This window comes from Ctenopharyngodon idella, chromosome 9, assembly GCF_019924925.1.
Source record: "Ctenopharyngodon idella isolate HZGC_01 chromosome 9, HZGC01, whole genome shotgun sequence".
Taxonomy (NCBI): domain Eukaryota; kingdom Metazoa; phylum Chordata; class Actinopteri; order Cypriniformes; family Xenocyprididae; genus Ctenopharyngodon; species Ctenopharyngodon idella.
In genome coordinates, this window is record NC_067228.1 from 9,711,634 (window position 1) to 9,738,153 (window position 26,520).

General features: G+C 36.8%; 1 protein-coding gene across 2 annotated transcripts in view; it reads left to right on the top strand.

The window, feature by feature from the left end:
* The window catches only part of erbb4b (erb-b2 receptor tyrosine kinase 4b), a 318,456-nt gene that overhangs the window by 260,053 nt on the left and 31,883 nt on the right, over positions 1-26,520 (top strand). For both annotated transcript variants that reach the window (XM_051905832.1, XM_051905833.1), the window contains 6 exons: positions 2,232-2,386; positions 3,782-3,826; positions 8,513-8,645; positions 10,805-10,927; positions 12,298-12,396; positions 14,873-15,058. In XM_051905832.1, the coding sequence (XP_051761792.1) occupies positions 2,232-2,386; positions 3,782-3,826; positions 8,513-8,645; positions 10,805-10,927; positions 12,298-12,396; positions 14,873-15,058 (741 nt within the window). The remainder of the gene's footprint in view (positions 1-2,231; positions 2,387-3,781; positions 3,827-8,512; positions 8,646-10,804; positions 10,928-12,297; positions 12,397-14,872; positions 15,059-26,520) is intronic.

Below are 26,520 nucleotides of genomic sequence, written 5' to 3' on the forward strand. Positions count from 1 at the left end.
AAGTAGAACTGGCAGATTTTTATTTTGTACTAATACATTTTAATTGCTCTTTACCTTGAAATATTTGAAAAAGGTAATTCATACATTTAACACAAACGTATCATGTAATCTCAACTTAAATATTTTAAGTAGTGGAAACTTGCTAGCTAATTCAGTAAATGCTAATTGGTAACACAATGCTTTGGTATGAGTATTGCTGAATGAATACAGAACATTTAACATAGAGGTCTGCGCGGGACTGTTTTATTCGTCCCGCTCCCGCAATGGTTCTATTCCGCACGAACCCACTCCCGCCTAAAATTCACTCTGTGTTCACCCGCTATCCACATATAGTGATTTTCTTCCCGACCCGACGGGTCCCGCTAAAGATCGTTTCCAGAATCTCGCGTTTAAACTTCCCCTAAAGAAAGAGAGTGATTGGGGATAACAAATATAAAATGTTGTGTATATATACAAGATTTGTTATTTGTCTATGATGCTGTCAACACCCTAAAAAATGTCAGAGAAAAAATGTTGGCTTACTAGCTATACTGTAAAATGAAATATTTTTTAACATCCACGCAAGAACAGAATGACGCTGACTGACGACCGTTTCAGAACGTCTCTCTCCTCCAAAATCCGATCACAAAGGTTGAATGTTCTCTGAAGGTGCACTCACGCAGACCTCTAATGCGAATGACATATTTTGCTAGGTTTCTCAGGACAGGGAACTGGGGACTGTGTGAACGCCACCACTGCAGAAAGATTTGTTCACTTCAAGTTCAAAGCATCTCGGGAGCGACCGGGTTATTGTCAGACCGCCCGCTCTCGCCTAATGCACTCTATAGTTACTGACCGCAATCCGCCTTTCATTCGAAATTTAATCCCGCGCAGCAAGAAATCTTATCGGGTCCCGCGGAATGCAGACCTCTAATTTAACATATATCTGTTCTCAAGCTAATGCTCTACACATCACCAAAAAAACTCTTCCAAATTAGTATAGCAAAACATTAAACACTGCTATTTCTCACACTTAACATTAATCTTGAACAAAAAACTCTTCCTTTCAACTGTCATGGCAAAGCATGCTGGGAAATAGAAATCCCAGACCAGTTTGTCTAAATTAAAAGAAACAAGTTCATAAAACTCAAAACAATGAAACACTTCAGAACTTAAAATGTCAGTTTTTTTAACTCAAAAGAAAAAAAAGTTCTAAATACTCATAAAAGTTCATTTGACTGAACTAATTTGTTTAATTTAAGTTTACCCTACTCAAACCAAATAATTATTTTGAGCATTAGGGTTTACAGTGAAAGAAGTCTTTTATGCTTACTTGGGCTGCATTTATTTTATCAAAAGTACAGTAAAACAGTAATATTGTTAAATATTATTACAATTTAAAACAATTTTTTTCTATTTTAATATGTTTTGAAATGTAATTTATTCCTCTGATGGCAAAGCTGTATTTTCAGCATCATTATCCAGTCTTCAGTGTCACATGATCCTTTAGAAATCATTCTAATATGCTGATTTGGTAATCAAGAAACATTTCTTATTATTACCAATGTTGAAAAGTTGATATTTTTTTGGAATAGAAAATTAGAACAGCATTTATTTAAAACAGAAATCTTTTCTAACATTTTAAATGTCTTTCCTGTATATATTTCTTTTACGGTTGTGTGTCCCTTTTAATATGGGTTGAAAACTGTATATTTACGGACCTGAAGCTGTGTCTGTTGCGTGCTTCCCACGGCCGCGTCTGGGTGCCGTCTGCTGCTTTATTGCATCAGAGAAGGTTTACAGCATGAAATGAAGAGCAGCTGTAATTGCTGCAAGGCATTTATTCATCTCTCACAAGAGATTCACTCATAAAGAAGCACATATCAGCCTCGGTCTCAAAGAGCACAGACTGATACACTCGCATACAGATGTTCCTCAAGGTTAGGTAGGCGCAGCGTGCATTTTCCACCCTTAATAGAACAATACGGAGTATCTCTTCCTATTGTCCGCAAAGTGTTATTTGTCTTTCTGGTTGATGAGGTGTTCGGATGACTCTAAGGGTGCTCATATTGATATCTAAGCTAACAATTCCCCCTCTTCGGTCTCCTCTCTCCATATTACCGCCATAAATCCTGTGCCAGCTGATTGTTATGGTCATTGTGTGTGTGGTGAGGGATGGTTATTATCCATAGTTGCTGGTATTTTATGTGTCTCTTTTCTCCACTTTCTCTCTCTCTCTCTCTCTCTTGCAGGGTCCTGATCACTGTGTTAAATGTCTTCACTTTAAAGACGGACCCAACTGCGTGGAAAAATGCCCTGATGGCCTACAGGGAGCAAACAGCTTCATCTTCAAATATGCTGAGGCCAACAATGAGTGTCACCCCTGCCATGTCAACTGCACCCAGGGGTATGGACATGTTTGTTAAATGTTTGCAATTTGTGAGTGTGTGTGGGGGAAATATATCTGTAGCAGTCCAACTATTTCCTGTGCTTGTTTGCCACGTCAGTTCTAGCCTCAGGAAGTTCAGAGAGCCTATTTGTCAATGCACTGACCCTTTTTAGAGCTCTTGTGTCCTCGGAGCTGGCTGTGCATAAAGGATCATTAATTTTAGAGGAAGGAGTTTGCCCTTGCTGCGTCTCTGCCATCTAACTTTAGTCTAAATGATAACCATCACGCTCTCCGAATTTATCCAGCTGGGCACCTGCAACTTAACCTCAGCCCCTTGGGGTTACATGAGAGACGGCTCAAATTTCCTGCAGAAAAACATTATCTGCTCAAGGAATCTTCACACTGAGTCATGGATTCACTTTTCTTCCTCCTGTGTCACATGAAAGCCCTCATCTGCTGACTGTCTGATCTGCGATCGCTGTCAGCCAGGGACGATTAGTGATGTTAGCGGTTTGCTGACAAAACGACAAGAGCTGTGAGCATCAGGGTGGAAGGGCAGGAACTCAGATGTCAAGAAAAAGAAAGGAGAGACAGTGTCTTGAAAATAGGTCTAGCACTGGTAGATTTCATGAATTGTGACAATATATAATTAAGCAGTTTTGAGATGATTTTATTGTGTTTTTGTTTGACCGTTAAAGGGTTAGTTCAACCAGAAATTAAAATTCTGTCATTAATTACTCACATGTTGTTAACTACATGTTGTTCCACACCCATAAGACCTTCGTTCATCTTCAGAATACAAATTAAGATATTTTTGATGAAATCTGAGAGGTATCTAACTCGTTCATAGACAGCAATTCAACCACCGCTTTCAAGGTCCAGAAAGGTACTAAAGACATTGTTAAAAAGTCGACGTGACTACAGTGACTACAACCTTAATTTTATGAAGCGACAAGAATACTTTTTGTGAACTGAAGGACCCCACAACGTCATAAATTCCTGATCTTACTATCTTAGTGGGGTCATTTGGACCCCACAAAGTAGTATGAACAAGGGGGTGTGTGTGTGTGTTCTTGTATACATGGTTTATGAAGACACAAATGTGTAAATGACATGGGTATTACAAAGTAAACATGGTTCCTGTGTCCTCGTAAACCAAGTGGCTTAAAAAACATACTAAATGGTGTTTTTTTTTTTTTAATTTAAAAAATGCAGACAGTTTTCTGTGATGGGTAGGTTTAGGGGTAGGGGTAGTGTAGGGGGATAGAATATACAGTTTGTACAGTATAAAAACCGTTACGTCTATGGAGAGTCCCCGTAAACCACATATACAAGTGTGTGTGTGTGTGTGTGTGTGTGTGTGTTTGGATGTTTACTTATTTATTCATTTGTTTTCTGTAATTATTGTTTCAGATGCACAGGGCCTCGTCTGCAAGACTGCATTGGCATGATGGACAGGTACACTCATTTAATATATATTTATATTTATATATATTTAGGGTTTTTCACCTTTAATTAATAGAAAACAATGGGAGAAGAGAGAGGGCAGCAGTACCTTGAGCCAGGACTTGGGTCTCCCATGGCTCAAATGATTTAGATTTTTTTCAGATTTCTTGATTTTTTTTTTTATATAAAATAATTTACTACTCTGCGTGTTATCTCTCTCTCTCTCTCTCTCTCACACACACACACATTCTCTAAGGCACAGTGACTTCCACTGTCAGTAGGTTTGCAAGGTCAGAATTCTGTCACCAGTTTCTCTCTTATCTTTATTTTCTGTCTTGCTCGCCCTACCTTAAGCCATCATTTATTCATGGTCTCTATTTTGGTGTTCTGCCCAATGTCCAACACTTGATTCTAGTCAGACTGGCATCAATAGAAAATCACTGTGTCTGGAGATCCTTTACACCACACAGTTCTACACACACACACACACACACACACACACACTGTTATGTCATATTGATGATTCAGTTACAAGACTTCTGTACACAAGCAGTGGGATCCAAATGTCTAAGACTACATTGAAAATCTCAGAATTTTTCAGTTTTACTTTAGAAAAGTTACAAAACATTGATGTAGAATGAAGAAATATTATTTGTAATTTTAATATATTTTTAATTTCTTGGTTACTATTTAAATAAGCAAATGTGGGACTTTGATCACATGAAGTTTTCACTCAAATAGATATGCTATAATATAATTTGTAATGAAATGTTATTTTAAATGAGCAAAGCTTGCAAAATAGAGGCATTTTCACTAGTGGTTTCTCACTGTACAATAAAATTCATCCTCCACTGGCTGCGTACAGTACAAGGCTCTTGGTTTGTCAAACCCAGCTGCATCTGATTGGCTCATTCCTGTGTTGATGACATCATTAACACACACACACACATGGCTCATTGTTTTAGTGCCAGCTGCCTTTCAACATAGAGCTCTGCTTTAACACAAAAATGCACAATGGGGGAAAAAAATGTTATATAATGACCAGGCCACAGTTCTGTGATTAATGTGATGCTGTGAGGCCTGCGCGTGTGTGTGCGTGTACATTTGCTTCATGGCATATTTGATAAATTGATATCACTTTCTTTTGTTCTCATGGGAAAGCTGGAACAAAATACCATTAACTGCTCAGAGCAAATGTGTTTGCTGTTTCATGTCCGCCATAGTGTTACACACAGTCCTGGCAGGGGAGGGAAGCTAAGCTAGAAATCGTTTGTCTCGGCCTCACACATCACAACCACTGACTGTTCACGGACTGCTTGATGCATATTGAAAACAACTAGGGCAAAAGGTTCTCACAAGCTGCAATCTGATTGGCTCTCTTTAGATAATATTTTTAAAAACAGGGAGCTTAGGTTTATATCCACTGGCATATGAAGTCTTATTCTTTACTGAGCATTTCCAAAGACTTTTTTTTTTTTTTTTGGCCAGAATGAGTTGTAATGTGGACCAGGATTTATATCTAGACTATTTGCTCTCTCTCACACACACACATACATATAGTTCTGTCCTGTCCTAATAGTGTACTATAGAGCAAGAGTGTATACTGGTTGTTTGGACAGACTATCAGAGTAAAGGCTGGAGGGAGTAATCCTGATAAAACACATTGCTATCCTTTTAGACCAAACACGCCCAGGAGAGAGTTGAACATCTCTAGTGTGGACAAGGTGAGAGGCAGGTGATAGTCAACACTCACAACAGCCTGTAGAGTCAGATAAAGATGATATTTTTCACAACAAAAAGCATGAGTGGCTATTTAATGGCATTTGCATATTTATCCGTATATTACATGTGTATTAAAAAAAAATAAAAAATCTTGTTCCCAAAATTTTACTGACCTCAGACTTTTGAATGGTAGTGTACATATTATATATATTAAATAGAATTGTTACGTTTATATTAGATTATTTATTTAATATATAATAGAATATAATAGTGCAAACATAATATAATAGTGCAAATGACTCCAGGCCTAAATCTACCTATCCAAAAACTAAATAAGACCTAACTAGTCTTCAGAGGGTACCATTTGAGAAGCAAACCTCCCCCCAGATTACCTCTAAAATTAAAAAACTAAAATAACAAAAGAAAACAACAAATCAGTAAACCATAGTAAGGGCCGGCACTAGTCATGGTCCTCATGGTTTACTCTATCCGGAGTTTGTTTTGCACAATTATAATAGTTTGCTCAATAACACAAAATTAAAAAAAAATCCTGGACGAGCCCCCAATTTATGTTACAAACCCCTACTTAAAGTCGTCAGAAAGGGGAAAATGTAACATAAAGGAAGGACACATGAAACCCAAATACATTACTAAATATTTATTAAAAGGCAAAGAATCGGGAACACGTATCGTACGAAAAACAAGAACAAATAAAATAATTCCAAATATAACAGAAGACAATTAACCCAAATTAATAATATTAATACCTGAAACTTTAACCAAAGCAAAACAGAAATTAACAAATCCACTTAAGAAATAAAGAAAGACAAATAAAGAAACAAAGAAGCTTGTTTGCTGGTGTATCTCCTCTCTCCTGCCATGCTCCGCTTCAGCGTCCTTCATATAGTCAATCAAACAGCGCACACAACTAGACGCAGGTGCACAGGGGCGGACCTAAACAATCAAACTCAGACAGAGAATGAAAATAACAGAGTCATGATGTTACACATAGAGAAAACCAAAACACTCTTAAGGCACAGGCTGTAACAGTATTTTTTTTTCTTTCTAGATACTTTGTTTATATAATACTATCACAGAATGGTTTCAATGTAAGTAATACTGGATGGGTGGGTCATGTCTTATCTCGCCTAGGGCATCAGAATCACAGCCGTACCACCCAAAATCCTTGTTTAACCTCTCTGTAATGTGTATTCTAAGTGTTTCTCTCTAGAGTCTCTCTTGCACATTTGGAAAAGACATGGCAGGTTACATAAAACAAGATGTCAGGTATCCTGTCCTCCTTCCCCTGCAATATACGGCAGTGGCACGGTGCGTGCTGACAGCAATGCAGCATCAACATAATTGCCTGCTCATTGTCAGTGCGAAAGAAGCTCCCTCACGCATGTGGGATCTATACACTCACACAGGCTTTGGTGGGTGATGGTATGCACTCAGCTATGGTCTCCGTGGCTCATAAGCTTTGTATTCTGACTGCAGATCAATATCAAATTAACGGGAGAGATTCTCATCTCGCCCATAGATAATCTAGCAGTCTATCGCTCATCATGCCTGGGCAATGCTTCACTGTCCTCACTATATTGAGTGGGAATTCATTTCCATTTCACAAACTTACAGTTCCAAATTTACACAGGAGGGAAGACCAAACACAAACAGCTTGGTTTAAGGCTCTAAACTCTTCCGTACAGAGATATACACTGGACAAGTTTAATGGAATAGAACAAAACGGGAGGGTCTCAAGATGCATTTTAAGCCCAGGCTTTTTGCCAGTCAGCCGTAATTAAGATATTAAATTTGCTGTAAGCAATTTGTTTTATTGAATAACCAAAAATGTTCCTGCAACCTGTCAGAAATCACTGAAGTAAGTGTCTTGAGAAATAAACAGCACAAGACACTTTAAACAGTAAAAAAAAAAAAAAAGAGAGAGAAAAAAAAGGATGAATTATTTGTATTTGTTATTGGTCCTTCAACATGATGTTCATTGCATAACAATTTAGCTATTTTGAACTTAATATGGTGTCTTTACAATGCTAAACCTACAAGATGCAAAAACAAATGGCAAATTTGAGATAAAATGCCAAAGATACCCATCCAACAATTATAAAATAGCACAGTTGGAACATGAGCACATCCTGTGTGTATGCCGCTTATATGCTTGCTTACATCTTTTTTTTCCCAGAAAAACTAAAAAGAACACTTTATACTTGGGCCCGGGATATTTTTTAATACCCACCCCAAAGCGGCGAGTCTACTTTATATCCATGTGCTGTTAGAAATAAGGATGAAGAAGTGCAGAGACAATTAGATAGTAAGACTGGCAGTCTGAAGAGTTGGATCTTAATGAAAGACCTGTAATAGGACAGCATGTGCTATGTATTGTATGCAGTCTACACTGATTTAGTGCTGCCGTCTTCCATGCTAACTGAATTAGGCCTTTCAATAATGCTAAAGGAACATTTTCAGATGGAGATTCAAACTGAAAGCTCAAAGTACAGCCCAGAGAGGACTGATGCAAGATGACAGCAGTTGGAAAGGCTTTTTGTAGACACATCCAACCAAATATCTCCTTTCTTTCTGAGAGTGAGGCTTTGTTCAGGTTCCTTCTCATTTATGGGATATTGGCAATTCTCAGCCCACTCCTCTGATGGGTTTCTCTAGTGAGCTGTACAGCTCTTTTGTTCTTCTATAGTATGTGTCAGTGGTTCTCAACTATAAAGATAAGTCTGTTGAGTTTTTCCAAAAATGTGGTATTCAATAAATTAATAAATGGATGTTTTTATTTATTCATACATTTCAGTGTTTCATTTTAATGATGTCTGATGTTATTTATAAAATATCTTAGTCATGAAGCAGAACCAGATGAGAAGCACTGGTTTATGTGATATGGGACCAATTACCTAGTAGTTTATTGTTATTGCTTATGGCTAATGTTTATTTTCTCTCCTGTGTTTCCCTCAGGACTCCCCTCATTGCGGCTGGGGTTATTGGGGGATTGTTTGTGGTGATCATCGTGGGGCTGAGTGTTGCTATATCAGTCAGAAGGAAGAGCATCAAGAAGAAGAGAGCCTTGAGACGCTTCTTGGAGACTGAGGTTAGACACAGACCAGCTTCTTTTTTCTTATTTTTTTTTTTTTTTTTACTAAGCATGGGTTCAGAAAACAGACAGAAAACTTCCTAAAGACCATTCTCTCCCCCAATTCCATGGGGCCTGAAAACCAGAAGGAATTTGAAAACAAATCAGAGATGGATAAGTCTCTTGAGAAGTACCCACCAGTGAGGGACGATGAGTGAGGTCCTTTCCTTATGAAATTTTTCATAAGTTGAAAAAGGAACTTGCCCTTGTTTAGTCATTATATTGTGCTTGTTTTACACAAGGTGAATTCTTGACTTGGTCCACTTTTCAAACCAGTTTCACACCACAAATGGTGCTCACATGAACACAATAAGATAAAAGTTAGTTCTTTTAATGTGGCACACATTCTTTCAAAGCTTTAGCAGCACCCAGTGTTTTTTTGTTTAGACACCTATTAGACATGTTTGATGAACTTTTATCTAACAAAATTAACCTTGCATGAAAAGTTTTAAACACATCAAATGTCTGTATTATCTTAAGTATTAAGTAAATGTATTGTATATAATTAGAAAATAGCAAAATGACACAAATCAAGGTATTAAACTGTATTTAAATGTCACAAATTCTGGTAACGGAGTTGCAAAAATGGCAAACCTCATTGTAAAATGAAAATAAAATAGAAAAGAGCATATATATTATTAAGTATGGCCTCCTAAGTTTGTTCATCCACATTTTCCGAAGGTTAACCACTTCCTTTTACTGACCATTTATTGAAAATTACTAAAAAAAAATTACTCTTTTAGGCCCTATTTTGTACCCTTTTCATGGAAAATTACAGTTAATTAAGATTTCAATAACCAAACATATTTCAACTTTATAAAACTTATAAAGACTTTTATATAATAAACTTATAAAGACTTTTAACTTTTAAAATCTACTTAACTCAATCTACTTTTGATTACTATGTAAACCTCATGAACAGTCAAACTGGATTATTCCAGTTCTTAGGATAATAGCACCTCTTTATAAAGAGATTGTATGTGTTAATTAAATTAACATTTATGAGAAGTCGTGTCCTTGCTGGTGGGATGATGGCCTCACTTATGGCTTATTTTTCCTCTTAATGCTTACTGTTTCTGTCCTTCCTTTTCATTTACTTATTCTCGTTCTATTCATCCTCCTAATATCGTAGTTTATTTTTCATATTGCAGTGTGGGTGGAGGGTTCATAAGAGTGCAGGTTACGCAAGGATCCCGCGTTTCTGTGCCCGAAGGTTCCGACCTCTCCTCGTCATGCGTACATATATCCGTATGGCCTCAGGCTTTGTAATGCTCTCTTCAGTTACTCCATAGAATAATCTGGAGCAGGCCCACGCATGCCACATAAGAAAGCACATATTTGTGAAAATGGACATCATGTATGCCAATAACCCAAATGGTCTTGAACGTTCCCATATCTCAATTTTCACCGGAATAGGGTGTTTCTCTCACTATAAATTCATATTTAGCTGGAGCAACACAATTACAAGTTGGAGCAGCAGAATTCTGCTTATGTTTATCAGCACCACGGACAGCTCCTGATCTGTGTTTCAGCACCGCCTGCAGCGGACAGCTCCCTGGATCACAGCTCGTCCCCTCCCCTGGCTCTCCTCCGCCTTCTGTGTTCGAGCTCCTGATTTACAATTCCATTTAAATGAAGAAGCGCTATTGTTTTTTAATCAGGCGGCTGTGATGAGCCGGGGGACGCCGCAAAGGGTCGATAGAACGGCTGATTTACGCTCTCTCTCTCTATCTCTCATTCTCTCTTACGCTTCCCAATCTCTCCTACACACTCTCTCCCTTCATATTTTTATCAGGTTAACCTTCTCTATTTCTGTCTTTCTTTCCTGTATCTTCTGTCTTTGCTTTTTCCTCTTATCTCTGTCTCTCTCGCTCTCTCTCTCTCGTCACATTTCAATAGCTCCTTTATCGCCAGGGGTTTTTATGCATTGATTGAACTCCCAAACTCTTATATGCGCCACATAAGGGAACAGAAAGACTAAATAAATTACAGGGAATTCATACACTATGTTCTGGGCTCTTCAATTTGTTTGAGTTAGGGCCGAATGTTCATTGATTGTCCAGATTGATTGTAGCGTCACTGACAGTGTCTCCCTTCCGTTGTTTTGTGTGTCTCAGTTGGTAGAGCCTCTGACGCCCAGCGGTGCAGCCCCAAACCAGGCCCAACTGCGCATTCTGAAAGAGACCGAGCTGAAACGGGTGAAGATTCTGGGAGCCGGGGCCTTCGGCACCGTCTACAAGGTAATAACATCAGAGTGTAGATAGAGGGAACTGAAGAAAGATCAGTAACACTTTAGTATGGGGAACAATTCTTACTTTTAACTAGTTGCTTATTAGCTTGCATATTGGCTGTTTATTAGTACTTAGAAAGCACATATTAATGCCTTATTCTGCATGACCATATTCTATATCCCTATATCCTACCCCATACCTAAACTTAAACGCTACAACAACTACCCTACTAACTATTTATAAGCAAGAAATTAGGAGTTTATTGAGGCAAAAGTCATAGTTGATAGTGAATATGTGTTTCCCATACCAAAGTGTCACCGAAAGATCTGTATAACCCATATATTTTGATAAGGAAAACATTATGATTACTACTGAACATACATTTGCTGGGTGATTATCAAAACCCTTAACAGTAAATATTAAATTTTTTTGTTGTTGTTTTGTTTTGTTTTTTTGTGCATAACTTGTCCCATACAGTGCTATGGACATGAAAGATACACTAGCATTTAAAAGTTAAGAGTCAGTATGTTGTTATTTTTTATTTTATTTCTATTCAGCGAGGATGTATTAAATTAATCAAAAAATACTTTTACATCGATACAAAAAATTCTACTTCAAATAAATGCTGTTCTTTCTATTTATTAAAAAAAAATTATTTTTTTTAAAACCTGAAAAAAGTTTCATGTTTCCTCAAAAATATTAAGCAGCACAACTGTTTTCTGAAGACTAGAGTAATAGCTGCTGAAAATTGTAATTGTAATGATATTTCACAATATTATTGTTTGTACTGTATTGGTCAAATAAATGCAGCCTTGGTGAGCATAAGAGACCACTTTCAAAAACATTAAAACATTTGATAACACTTTATTTTACAGTGCCATAGTTACACGTTATACATGCACTTACTACATTAATAACAGTAAATTATGCATAATTACAAGTAACTAACCCTAAACCAAACCTTAACCCTAAGTGTAACTCTATAATAAGTACATGTAGTTAATTAATAGTACTCAGTACTTATTTGAGTAATTACAATGTAACTACGGCACTGTAAAATAAAATGTAACCAAACATTTTACCAACCCTAAACTTTGGATCTATAGTACACTTCATATCAAAGTGATCAAAAATCATGAAAATATCCAATAGACTTACTTTGAAATGGGTATTTGTGGGTAGACTCTTTTTAACCACCTAACAACCAACTAACCACCAAGAACACCTTAGCAGTGTGTTAAGAACAGGCCAGAACATTTTATCAACAACCTAGCATCTATGCATGCAAGTTTTGCATGAACATTCATATTTTCTTCAGTAAAAAAGTCCACCCAAGTTCACCCAATTCCATCTAAGAAATATCTCTTTTGTGATTTCAGGGCATCTGGGTTCCTGAGGGTGAGACTGTGAAGATTCCCGTTGCCATAAAGATCTTGAACGAGGCGACGGGCCCCAAAGCCAATGTAGAGTTCATGGATGTGAGTGTCACTATGCTGCAAGGCTTGCAGCTGTAGTTTGTGTAATTCCACTAAGCGAATATTCAGCTCTTTAGTAGTTCAAAAGGAAAAATGCATGTAAACCTTGAAACATCCTCTTAGATGATGCAAGGACTATGAAACACTTACCAAAGCCCTTTTCACGCACATGTTGAGTGCAATCTAAAATAGGTTACTTTTGCCTATTTGCGTGTAGATGCCAGTTCTTTTTCATGTTAGCTCCTCATGTGTTTGTCTAAGATATTTGTGCATATGTGCATGTATTAGAGCAGCCTCTCCATGACTCCCCCATGTATGGTATCTCCCACAATTCATCAGTGTTAATGGGCATTTCACTTTCAGAATATTCTTAGGGGTTTGTAGATCCACTCATACTGCGCTTAAACCACAGAAGCACGTGAAGGCGGATCGGACGTGTAGACACTGGCCTCCGCTGTTGATTGGGCGAGCAGCATGCGTGCACGCAATCATCTCAGCAGCTGGAGAATAGCAGGAGTGTGAATGCTCATTATATAACTGTCAAGTGTGTAATTTTATGTAGTGCTCAGATAATGGGTTTGTGTGTGTGTTTGTGGATGTAGGATGTGTGTTACACACTATTTTAGTTTTTAAAATGTTCGAACAAACGTAAGAGGATCCCTCGAAGGCTTGAAATCATATTAATGGCTGAGGTATCTTTTATTGCAGTAATATAACCTTATGGCCCGAGGTTTGGATATTATTTCTGAATTATCCCCTCAGCTGTTTGTGGAAATTATATGTATTTTTTACGTTCTTAGTCCCTGATGCTTTTATACTCTGTGCCATCTTTTGTTTGGACCACAGGTTAAATATGTTGGATATAAACTGGAATTAGACTGGATAGGCCTAAGACTCTTTCATGCAAGCATAAAGACCGGATATTGTAGATGGTCATCTTCACCATGCGAGTGTGCTGTGTTAGTGATTTATGGGTAATAAGGCTGCCTTGTAAATCCTCCAGCTTATGCAAGTGTCGTGAAACAAAGCGAATAAATCCAACACTCATTTTGCAGACTATGCTCATTGTAGCAGACTATAACTGTGGGGCTGTTTCACAGATGAATCTCAGTGGGACATCATGGGTGTGTGTTTCAACATGCATGAGAAGTGCTTCAGAACACATTTTTAATAAACTGTCTGTACTAAATCTGTTTGTAACTGTAAGATGTGTGCACTTCGGTTTTTGTAATTGAAACATGCTCTCATTTGTCAAATATAACACACTGTCATTCAGTCTCACATATTTGTAGTCCAATAAGTCATGCAGTGTTTTATCTCGTCTCAGAATGTGCCATCTTTTAACAGATAATTTATTTTTGGTATGAGCTGTGCAACAATGAAACAATATATTGTGTCACATTATATCGCAATACAAAAATGCAACAATATGTATCGTGGATAGTGACAATATGTATAGTGTATAGTTCATCCAAAATGAAAATTACTGTGTGAGAAAAAATTCAAGTTTACAGAGTTTTAGTGTCAGTACGACATTAACCTACTGTATACAATGTTGAATATAATGCATAATAATATAATGGGGGAATATTTGTGGGTCCTGATAATGCCAAATGTCTTATGTTACTGGTGGCCTACATTACTTTAAATATATCTAGTCAGTGACAGATTGTAAGCATATTCATCTAAAATAATTCTGTATTTTCAGCTTCAGAATTATGAATATTTTTATTCTGGTGTCACCATTGTCCTGTGCATTGGTTTACCAGCACCAAGTCCAAGCCTATTCATTTCCACCCCCAATGTAATACCAAATTTAGCATTTTAATCAACAGTACATTTTTTGTTAACCTTTTACCATATGTCTTGGAATATCGCAATAATATTATATCGTGAGTTCAGTATTGTGATATATATCGACATGAGGGTATCGTTACGCCCCTAATATATATACTTTACACGTGTGTGTGTGTGTGTGTATACAGTCAAACCAAAATTTATTCAGACACCTTGAACATTTCATTCATTATTACAGTTTATTCACTATAGTTTAAAAAATGGTAATAAAATATGACAAGATCTCAGAGTTAAACTGTCTCAGAAAAAAATTATATTAATTATGTCAGATAACACTTAAGCAAAACATGGTCAGGTCAAAGTGTCTGAATAATTTTTGGTTACAAATTTTTATCAATTTTACTGGTAGTCTACTGTATGAAGAATTTTTGAGTATAATATGTCACAGTTTACTTTATTTTGCTATCCTCACTTACATAAATGAACTATAGTGTCCTGCCCCCACTAGTAAAAATATATCAAAAATATAAAAAATGTCTTGTCTGAATAATTTTTGGTTTGACTATATATATATATATATATATATATATATATATATATACACCTTACATTTAAACCACTCATTGTGATTGATCGGTTATGGATTCCTGTGCCCTGAGTTGCTGTTTTTTTTTCCCTTCAGGAAGCTCTGATCATGGCCAGCATGGAGCATCCTCACTTGGTGCGTTTATTGGGTGTGTGTCTGAGCCCCACCATACAGCTGGTCACTCAGCTCATGCCCCATGGCTGTCTGCTGGACTACGTGCACGAACACAAAGACAACATCGGCTCCCAGTTACTGCTCAACTGGTGTGTTCAGATCGCCAAGGTAAGACACCCCATATCCTGATTGAACCAAAGATTTAAGGATCTAGTTAAATGCAACATTAGTTGAGACCGATGTATCTTATGTTTCTGTGGTCATTGATATGGCTCAAGTTTTTAATCAGAAGTACTAATCATTTCTTTAGATATTAAATTTTTAAAGTAGAAATAAATAACTTACTGTATGTTTAAAGTAAAAGTGTTGAAGTGTATTTTTGTTTTTTGGTTTGCTGCCTAAACATTAAAACACTGTTCAAATCTTCACTCAATCTCTCTTCCTCCCAGTCATGCAGCGAGAATCATTTTGCCTTATTTCTTTGATATTGGACCCCCAACCCCGTCTACTGTCTGTACCACTCTGTTTATCTTCCTCCCACACCAATGGTGGTCATATTTCCTCCTCCGTGTGTCTCCCAGACTAGGAGTGCATGTGAATGATCTCAGAGCAGCAGCACCTCAAAGGCTGCTGGGATAGATAAGCAGCGTACAGCACGCTCTGTCTGATCTGAGCTCCACGTTGTATCTTTGAGCTTTGCTTTTTGTCATTCGAAACAAAAACCTCTGACACCTCTGAGATGCAGAACTGTATATCAGTTCTGTGTGTGGGAGGGGGGGAGGGGGGTTAAAACAATGATTTGAGCAGAACAGTAACAGAGCTATTTCAGAAATTGTTTACAAAATATTCTTAAAAGGAAAAGAAAAAAGGGCTCTTGAATATGAGTGCACCAGGTTATACAGGAGTTACATCACAACAGGTGGTAGTTGACATGACAATTTAAGCAGTGACTGAATGGTATTTGATGATTAAAAAAAAAACAAATAGAGAGAGAGAAAGGGTACATATAGTACCTTAAAAGTTTGGGGTCATTAAGTTTTTTAAAGTATTTTTGAAAACAGTCTGTTATGTTCGCCAAGGCACATCTATTTAATAAAAAAAAATACAGTAAAAACTGTAATATTGTGAAATATTATTATAGTTTAAAATAACTGTAATTTGATTTATTTGAAATACTAATCTTTTGCAAAATTATAAATGTCTTTTACTGTCACTTTGATCAATTTAATATGTGCTTGCTGAACAAAGGTATTAATTTCTTTCAAAAAATATAATCTTACTGACCTCAAACTGTTAAACGGTAGTGTAAGCCCTATTTTTTTATACACTTTTATATGTGTTGTGACTGGCCATCCATCCATCCGTCCATCATTATTTCGTTCTGTCTATCGTTTCATCCATCCATCGTTCTTTTGTTCGGTCTATCTATTTATCCATCTATCCATCCATCGTTCTATCTATCTATCTATCTATCTATCTATCTATCTATCTATCGTTATTTCGTTGTCTATCATTCCATCCATCCATCCATCCATCATTCTTTTGTTCTGTCCATCCATCCATCCATCGTTCTTTCATTCTGCCCATCCATCCATCCATCCATCCACAATTCAAGTGATATTAAAATTGACGAATTTACATTTTAGACTCGGTATTGCCGGTTACTTTCTTTCTTTTGGCTCTGTCAATGGAAATAGTTCCAAAAAAAGCCAAAGCGCAAATAAATCATGGCTTCCTGGGGCTTATTGCTTTATTAACCATGGCAGCACACACATAATGATATAGAGCAAATGTTTCAGTTGAATGAATGATCACTCATAAACTTGATTGGGTCCTGAATGATTTTTTTTTTTTTTTTTTTTTTTTTTTTTTTTTTTTAACAATCATTTTTGAATGATTCATGACTCACTCAAACAGACTATCTATCATTCCATCCATCCATCCATCCGACGTTATTTCGCTCTGTCTATCATTCCATCCATTCATCCATTCATCCATCCATCCATTCATCAATTATTCTTTCATTTTGTCTGTCATTCCATCCATCCATCCATTGTTCTTTTGTTCTATCTATCCATCCATCCATCCATCCATCATCATTCTTTCATTCTGTCCATCCATCCATCCGTCCATCCATCCATCCATCCATCCACAATTCAAGTTATATTAAAATTGACTAATTTACATTTTACACTCAGTATTGCCAGTTACTTTCTTTCTTTTGGCTCTGTCAATGGAAATAGTTCCAAAAAAAGCCAAGGCGCAAATAAATCATGGCTTCTTGGAGCTTATTGCTTTTTTAACCATGGCAGCACACACATAATGATGTAGTAAAAATAGTAAGAGTACTATGCTAGTACGCGGTTCCAAATTCAGCAAACGTTTCGGTTGAATGAATGATTCAGTGACTCACTCATAAACTTGATTGGTTCCTGAATTAATGTTTTTTTTTTTTTTTTAACAATCATTTGTGAATGATTCATGACTCACTCAAACAGACATGCAGAAAGGGTCACTGAAAAACAATTAATAAAGAAATTATGTATAATACATACTTTCTCTTATGCATACAAATAAACATTCTAACCAAAAGATGTTCATGTCCATGTCATCCACTGCTGGTGTGAGTTTAGCTTTGTATTGTACAGATGAACAGACAAAAGCCAGTGTTGCATATATTTTTATGTGTGATTCAGCTGTTTAGATGAATCTCATGCATTTAAATCGTAGTTTTAGAGGGCTAGTTGGTATTCAGGCATTTTGTTGCTGTACTCACATGACCATTTCAGAGGCTTTCCAAATCAGCTGTACAGAATAAAGATTTTAGGCACAATACTTTTGAGAAATGTTAACCTGAAGTGATACAACCGGAGGTTATTATTTATGTATTAGTCTCACCTTATGAAAGTCTTTCTAAGAGCATGCAGGCTGAAATGTGGGAGTAAAATCAGACAGTGTCTGCCCTGTTCTTTTCAAGATAATGGGCAAAACGAGCCGAGGCTTTAGAAATGTCACCTCATATACTCATAGTGTTAAATTACTGGCTTCAAAATAATACCTTAAACCAACCTTTCACAGATGAATTATACAAAAATATAGAGGGATATTTTAGTGAGCCAATTTCTTGGGCATATACAGTATATTAAGCCCTATTGCAAACAACTGTGGTGATTGTTTATGTGGTTAATCTTTATCAGTGAAAAAAGGCTTTAGTGTCTCAAAAACTGTTTGTTCTACATACTTTTTATTTTAATCCATTGCACAAAGTTGGCCTGTTACTATACACCAACTCATTTTGAGAAGGAAAAATACATTTTTTACTTATGTTTTGTTGTGGTCCATGCATTATTGATGAAGTAAAACTGTGATATATACATTATTTACAAGTACCTTATTATAGACATAGAGCATGTTGTTTTTGCAATGCCCTCTTCATGCAGCTCCTCTGACATATACTCCATACTCAAACACAAACGTACGTGTGTGTGTGTGTGTGTGTGTGTGTGTGTGTGTGTGTGTGTGTGTGTGTTAGGCCACCTGGCTATGAGGAGCTTCTTCTAATGAGGCCAGAGGAAAAGAAAAAATGTCAAATAAACAGAGAAAGAACACAGTGAAAGTACTTTCTTTCACAATCAGGTTTTGAGCACTGTACTTGAGAGATCGTTGTGTAGTTCTATATGATAACAAGAACGGACTCAGTTGTTTTTGGAGACAATGAATTGCCCAATGTCCTCTTGACAATTCTTCAAGTATTTAAACATGTGTGTCCTTCTCCTTGCAGTGCACAAAACAATTAGTGCCATCTTTTTTATACTTATAATGCAAGCCATGCTGACAGTCCTTGAACAGTGCACAAGTAGTCCACTTTTTTTCTTGCCCTGCAAACATTTTCAAAAACATTACAACAATGTTATTGATGCTTTTAAGACTATGGGCCCTATTTTAACGATCTAAGAGCAAGGTCTGAAGCGCATGGCGCAGGTGCACTTAGGGCGTGTTCCCGATCCTCTTTTGCTAGTTTAACGACGGAAAAAATGGTTGGCACGCCAGACGCATGGTCCAAAAGGGTTATCCTTGTCTCTTAATGAGTCATTGGTGTGTTTTAGGCATAACATGCAATAAACCAATCAGAGTTTCATCTCCCATTCCCTTTAAAAGTCAGTTGCGCTCACGCCATGGCAGATTTGCTATTTACATGGCGGAATTTGCAAGCAGAAAGACTGAACGCTTCTCCAGAGAGGAATCCTTTAATTTTTAATATTTGAAAATGTTTGTGAGCTGCTGCGCATCCCTGTGTGTGTAACAAACAGAGAGTATGCGCGCTGTGCACCCGCCTATAGGCACATATTACTAACGTGCTCTAAATAACAAAAAAAATACTGCGTCATTGACTTTAGACCAGGTTTTTGTTGGTCAATGGCGCAGTCGTTTTCAGTTGCGAACACACCTCGTTTTCAGATCAGCACGTCCATGGGCGTCAGGCTGAAACTAGCAAAAAACACATTGCGCTGGGTGTATGATAGGGCCCTATAAGTTTTTCGTCATGTTTGCAAATTTGACAAAACTTCAAAAAAAGATGAATTTGCAATGAAAATGTAGAATACAATATATCACAGAAAAACAAACATTTACATTTGTAAGGCATACAAAATAGATGTACAAGATCAATGAATGTAAGAACGCAGCACTGACCCTAAAGGTCATGTGTCTGTTCCGTCACTGACCCTGAGTCAGCAGGCCATCCTTATTGTTGAGCCCTGCAGTTATTACCACTGGAACTTGACAAAGTGATTGTTCTTCTGGAGATGGTACTGTAATGTACCACAAAAAAAAAAAAAAAAGAGTGAAAGAGATGCAAGAGTAGGACATGAAGAAAAAATTTAACAGAAAGCGTTTTTAACAAATAACATTCACAGGGAAAGAACAAGGTAAAGTGTTCTAAAAGACTACAAGCCTATTTTCTCTGGTTTGTCTCTCTGTGCCCAACAGGTTAATGGCAGTCTGAGGAGAAAAAATGCACTATCAATAGATTATTGATGAAATAATCAGGCATGAAAGTAATTTTGATGAGTAGATTAATAAATGAATAATGCAATAGAAATGAGTTTGGCCAGAGGTGCACTAAACCAGCATTTGCGCTTCCTTATTTCCTTCACATTTCAAGTGTGCTCTGTTAATGAATTGCACATGTACGTGTGAAACAGAATAGATGTGTTCAAGTATAGACGCTTAAAAACTGACTCGAGCCAACACAAGCCTTACGTGTGAAGGTTAAATTTTGATGCCCTGTGAGATCACTGGAGACCCCAGTAGTACTTTTTTATTGAAGAAAAGGTCAGGCACTGCAGTGTGTGTGTGTGTGTGTGTGTGTGTGTGTGTGTGTATATGTGTGACAAAAACAATGATTTATTGTGCCTTCTATTGGTCATTTGTCACAACCCTCATCCTCTTAGCATGAGTATTTTTTTTTTTTTTTTTTTTGGATAGTGGCAGTGTTTGTGAACAGGTGAGATCTTCAAGTAAGGATCTTGTAGAGCAGTACAAAGCAACACCATCTCTCAAATTAACATTGTGGAGCTGACAACCATCTGCAGCCATGCAAAACTGAAGTTTCCCTCAAATACTAATTGTGAGGCACTGTACCATAACATTTATGCAGTAATTACACATTTGGTCATTGTGTTTTGAATGTTTACCACTAGAGTCTGTATTTTCCGAGTGGCATTCAGGAAAGCGGCTTAGAGGTGTAATTGTTAAGGAATCAGACTGTGACACATAGAAAGTGACAGCACAGGCAAACAACACACACACACAGCATGAAACAGCAAAATGTTCACACATGCCTGCACACTCATTAAGGCTGCATCCCATGAACTTCTTTTTCAGCCCATTTTTCTGATGTAAAGCTTCATTTACATAGTCGTTCAGGAATCAGAGAGAGTTGGTGTTTATGCCTGCGTCTTTCAGGGAATACTGAGTTAACGGCCCTGCCGACTGTCCATCAGTTTCTAGGAAAAATATGACCTATGGCAATCCTCAAAGGGACAAATACACATCACAGTAGTTTTTAAGTAATAAGACGTTCAAATTCTGATGTAACCGAAAGCTATGTCTGATTTGTTTAGTTTTTAATTAGTCCATCCATTTCTACAAGTTTGACGCATTTTGGCTTATATTATGCAGACTGTTGCTAACATAAATATGGTAAAACAAGATAGTATGTGAATATATTTTAGGGGAGAGAGGTGTATAGAGAGAGAAATAAAGTAAATTTTATATATATATATATATATATATATAATATATCCTCCAAAACACACCTGACATTGTTCTACCAATTGGAAGAGAAGTTTATAATGGAAAGAGTAAATACACTGTGGGTAGACGGTGGTTTACGGTTAAATTTTATTTCAGGTTACAGGGTTCTTATTAAGCACAATGATGATACTGATACAATCACAGGCAACAATTATCCCTTTTATCCTTTCATGGTTCATTTCATCTGAGGAAATCTTGGAATCCTCCCATTCTTCGTGTTTGAAGCAAATCCAATTGAATTTTCAATAGTTGTAATTAAATTGACGCTTGATATTCGGTGGTTTTAGTTGAGATGACAATCGTCTGGCTTCTAACGTGCTAATTATAAGCTACGGATTGACCGTAGATAAAGACATCTGAAGATGTCTTGAAAGTACACCTTTTCTGAACAATGTAACCTAATTAGCTAAATAAAGCTGTAATTTAACATCGTGGATATGTCATCCCGGTTGGCTCATACCTGAACCTAGAACTCTCCTGTTTGAATTGAACCTTTAAAGACATCCTCTGGGTTCTGCAAACCCAAGACAAACAAATGGATCCAAAGCAATTTACTTTAAAGGCCATCCGTACAGATCTTTTCCAATATTCATATGAAATATATTTTGTCATTCTCCCACACACAATCATTCATCTCACATCTCCTTCCTCTTCTTCATTCTTTCTCAACCTTGCTCTTTTTCGATGTTGGGCTGCTGAGATTTTAAACAGGTAAGAGAGAGGAAGACAGCACAGGTGTCAGGGAACACAGAGGGTTTGTCAGCTCAGTAGACCTGCAGACAGTGTTAGAGATGAAGTTAAAGGGACACCAACAGTTTAGCAGGGGCTTCACTTTCAATTATCTGGATATCAAAACTGCCTGTCTAACAGAGCAGCTTTAATTGCTTTGACCTCGGTGGATCTGTCGGTTGTTTGTGGTGGGAACGAGGGGGGTTGTGACATGATGTGACATGCAAAAAAAAAAAAAACACACACACACAACAGTAACTTTCTAAAGAGTTTTCTACTGAGATTTATGAAAGATATGCTTAGTATGTTCTAAACCCTAGTGGGCTGCCTACAAAGACAGCATTATAGGCAGACTCTGTGCATTGCTAAAGGAAGGTGGCAACATTATGCTGCCTTAAGTCTTTTGCTGTGATCACAGTCTAAAGTAGCTTTGCATGTGTTCTTAGCAGGGTTATTATCATTAACTAAAACTATTAAAAACATTTTTGTTAATTGCAATAAATAGAAATAAAATATAAATGTTAGAAATAGAAATGTTTTTTCACATTAAAGAGCCACAAAACGGAATTTATTATTTAAATAATAAATAATAAATTACAAAATTTGAAATTTGAGACTTTGTTTCATATCAGAAGTAACCTGCTCTGTCTTGTCTGTCGATACGTTGTCAGTGTCCTCTTTGCTCCGCGATGTATTTTTCACTGCGTGAGAACATGTGTGGCATGAGATGTGCGGTATGGCTTGTCGGACATAGCAACAGTAACTAAAGGAGGCGGGTCTTTGCGAACGGTCAATTAAAAATAAATTAAACCTAAATAGTAATATTAAAATAATAATAATAAAAATAATAATAAAAAATAACTAAATTTAAAATGAAATTAAAATGAAAACTGAAAAAATAAAATTAAAAGTTATTTCAAAATAGATTAATAAAAAATAACATTAATTAATAAAATTAATAAAAGCTGTAATGGTATAAATAATACTAAAATAGCACTGATAATTAGTAGATAATGCAAACCCAGAATGCATTGTGACAAGCTCAGTAAAAAATACAGACATAGAGATATTTTGAGAAATGTGAAAAGATGTTTTGTCCGTACTTAAGGAGTTAGTGGTCACCAAAACTGTTTGGTTATCAACATTCTTCAAAATATCTTCTTGTGTGTTTCGCAGAAGAAAGAAAAGTCATTCAGGTTTGGGATGACATGATGGTGATTGAAGAATTGAGTGAAGAATTTTCATTTTAGCATGAACTACCACTTTGAGAATTTGGACCCTTTCTAATTCAGCTGGGCTGTGTTTGAAATCGCTCCCTATACCCTCATTCACTATTCCCTACATTAGTCCACTAATATAGTCCACCTTGCTTCATTCACCTGAATGAAGCAAGTTAGCAAATTCGGATACTGAGTGCACTGGAAGGGTTGCTCCTTTCGCATAATTTGTGCTTGCTGTTTGATAATCATTTGGAACTTAGCAAACTGGCAGCTCCAGTAGTAACGAAAAGATTTATCTTGTACTCTGTCATGAAAACTAGCATGTATAAACCTTAATTAAACAATGTAATAATCAAATAAAAAGAAATGTATAGCCTACCTGTATGATATTACACTGTATCCACATTGGACCAGCGTTTTGGAAATGGATGGATGGATGATTCAGCTGCCGGTGGAGTCTTCTAGGGAGACGTGGGTATTCATCCGGCACGACTCTCACAGTGCATTATAGGTATTCTCTAGCCAGTGAGTGTACATCAGTTGTACACTCACTATTGCGATGCATTATGGGATTGAATGAGTGCACTCAATAACGTGCCCTATTTAAGGGTAAAGGGGGCGATTTCGAACACAGCCCTGGAATTGAATTGGTCACAGCTACTACAGGATGTTGAATTTGAATTGGAATGACAAGAAGAGAAAATTGCATATAATTGCTTTTATCAGACTTAAAGAGCAATAGAGACGTGAGTCATTTGCAAATGCATATCTAAACATCTAATCTGAATATAAACGGTTTTCCTCTTGCTGTTTCATCAAGGCCTCTGCAATTAGCTGGAGACGATAATGACTTGGATCAATTGTTGTGCTATTTCATCAGGTCAAGTTAGCCATATTTACCACAAGCAGCCATCTGTTATGCTGAAGCGTGTACAGAAAGGATGACTAGCCATGTGGCTGCGTGCAGAGAGTATCACGGACTGCTCACTGGCCGCTCGCACGCAGACAGACAGCTGGGAGCACAGATGCACATTTGGAGCAGAAATGTCTGGGAAAATAGGAGAGGTTGTCTGAATCGCTGACTGACACTTAGCGCTTGTCAGTTGGTATTGAGGTTTTCCACCAGGGCTACAGTTTCATAACGTTCAGGGTTTTAATTAGTTTTAAGTCAGCGCTTTGAGCACTTATGGTGGAAATGAACTGATATACACACAGCCAATATTAGACCCCTAGAGACGCCTACATGGACAAAGTTAATGATTAATAGACTGGAGCTTAAAGAAGTACAAGAAAAGAAAAGAAAAAATGACTCACCCTCATGTTATTCCAACCTGTTTTTTCCTCCTTCTTTGTAATAAAAATGGAGATTTTATGCAGAATGTCTGAGCTGCTCTTTTCCATACACTCAAAAATGTGGTGCAAAGCTCGAAAAATTACAAAAAAGCACCATGAAAGAAGTATCATAAAATTAATATAAAATTAGTCCATACGACTTCATATATATAATATATAAAAACATGACTTAATATGTGGTAATGAAATAATTAACAAATGAAAGAAAACCATACAGAGTTGGAACAACATGGTAACTAGTTAAATAAATGATGACATAATTGACATGTTTGGGCAAACTCTTTAAATGTATTTAATTTTTGAATTTGTTGTATCATATTTGTCAGAAGATAATCATTTACATTTAAGATGATTCTAGCTTTAAAATTACAGACTATTGATTGTTATATTTAAAACCTAGAGCTAAAAATTGATTTTCCCCACATTAGGATTGTCTTCAGCTCTGACACGCAATACCTGCTGTCGTAATCTCAGACCTTTCTCCCACATTCTTTTTTTTTTTTTTTTTTTTTTCTGTTTTCTCTGTATTTCTAGCTTGTGCATGTGTAGTCCAAGCCAGGCATTTGCTGTCAGAAGGAGGTTTTTGCTCTGAAACATAAAGCACGCACACACTTGGCATAGCGTTTTAAGTTAAAGGAGCGTAAGAATGAATGTGCTGTGCCGCCTCAAGCAAAATGACTTTTCCCTTCTCTCATTTTTCTCATTTCTGAGGAAAATGCTTTTTGTTTGTTTGTTTAATTTTTCTTCCAGGCATGCGAACATCAGCAGAGCGCCATCCATACACAGAGGCCTTTATGGTCTAACAGATGAGTTTAGTATCACTTTTATTATATAAACAAATAAATGCCTTTTTTTAACATTGATAATAATAATAAAAGTTTCTTAAGCACCCAATCATCATATTGGAATGATTTTTGAAGGATCATGTGACACTGGAGTAATGATGCTGAAAATTACATTTTAAAATATATTAAAATAGAAAACAGTTATTTTAAATTGCACTGTAATAATATTTTACTATATTGCTTTTTTTACTGTATTTTTGATCAAAGAAATCCAGCCTTTGTGAGCATTTTATGTGTAATTACTTTTCTTTTCTTTTATTATTTTATTTTTATTTTTATTTTTGGGGGGGGATTTATTTGTATTGTATTAATTGGCAAAACCCAAAAAGATTAATAATAGCAAATCGACAAGTTTATCACTACATAAATTACATAACACTTAAGTCAACAAAACCGTAAGAAATTGTAAATATGATTGCATGAGCCGTTGTAAAATAGCCAATATTCACACACCAGTGACATTTCATTACATTTTCCAGAAGCCTTATGCTGATGCCCTTATCGTGGCTGCCACAGAGGTTTACTCATTGTTGCAATGGAGCCAGACCAGCCTCAGAGGAAAGGCATGTACATCCCCTTTCCTGAAAAAAATACACACATCGGCCCCGAGCGCCAAACACAACCTGCAATATTGATTTGCAAGACCAGTGCCTAACAAACACTAGAAGACAGAGCAGTGTTTTGAGGAACAGACAGGTGTGTATTATTTACTGTGGCCCGAGGAAGGCCAGATTTCGCTCTGAATCTGTAAACAATTGTTCAGGCCAGGTCAGAGGCAATGAAGAACTGGGAGAAAAAAGGGGAGAAAAAGACTCTAAAATGGGGGAGAAGCTGATGCTGTTAGAAAGGAAATGGGCGGCGGTGCCAATGAGCTATCTGAGATCATATCGAGGGTAAATTAATCACCCAGCAAATGAGAGTTAAGCTCTTCTTTGTACCCTGGTGTAATGCCACATGAGGCGAAGGACAACTGCATGACCTTACAGCAGATGAATCCACACTGGATTGAGTGGTTTGATTTAAAGGAAAATTATGGAGTTATTTGCTCACCCTCATGTCATTTCAAAGAAGATTCTTTCTTCTGTGGAACACAAAGGGAGGTTTTGCTGACTGTGTAGGGTGCACGTTTTCATACAAATATTATAGAAAAGCTTCAAAAAGGACA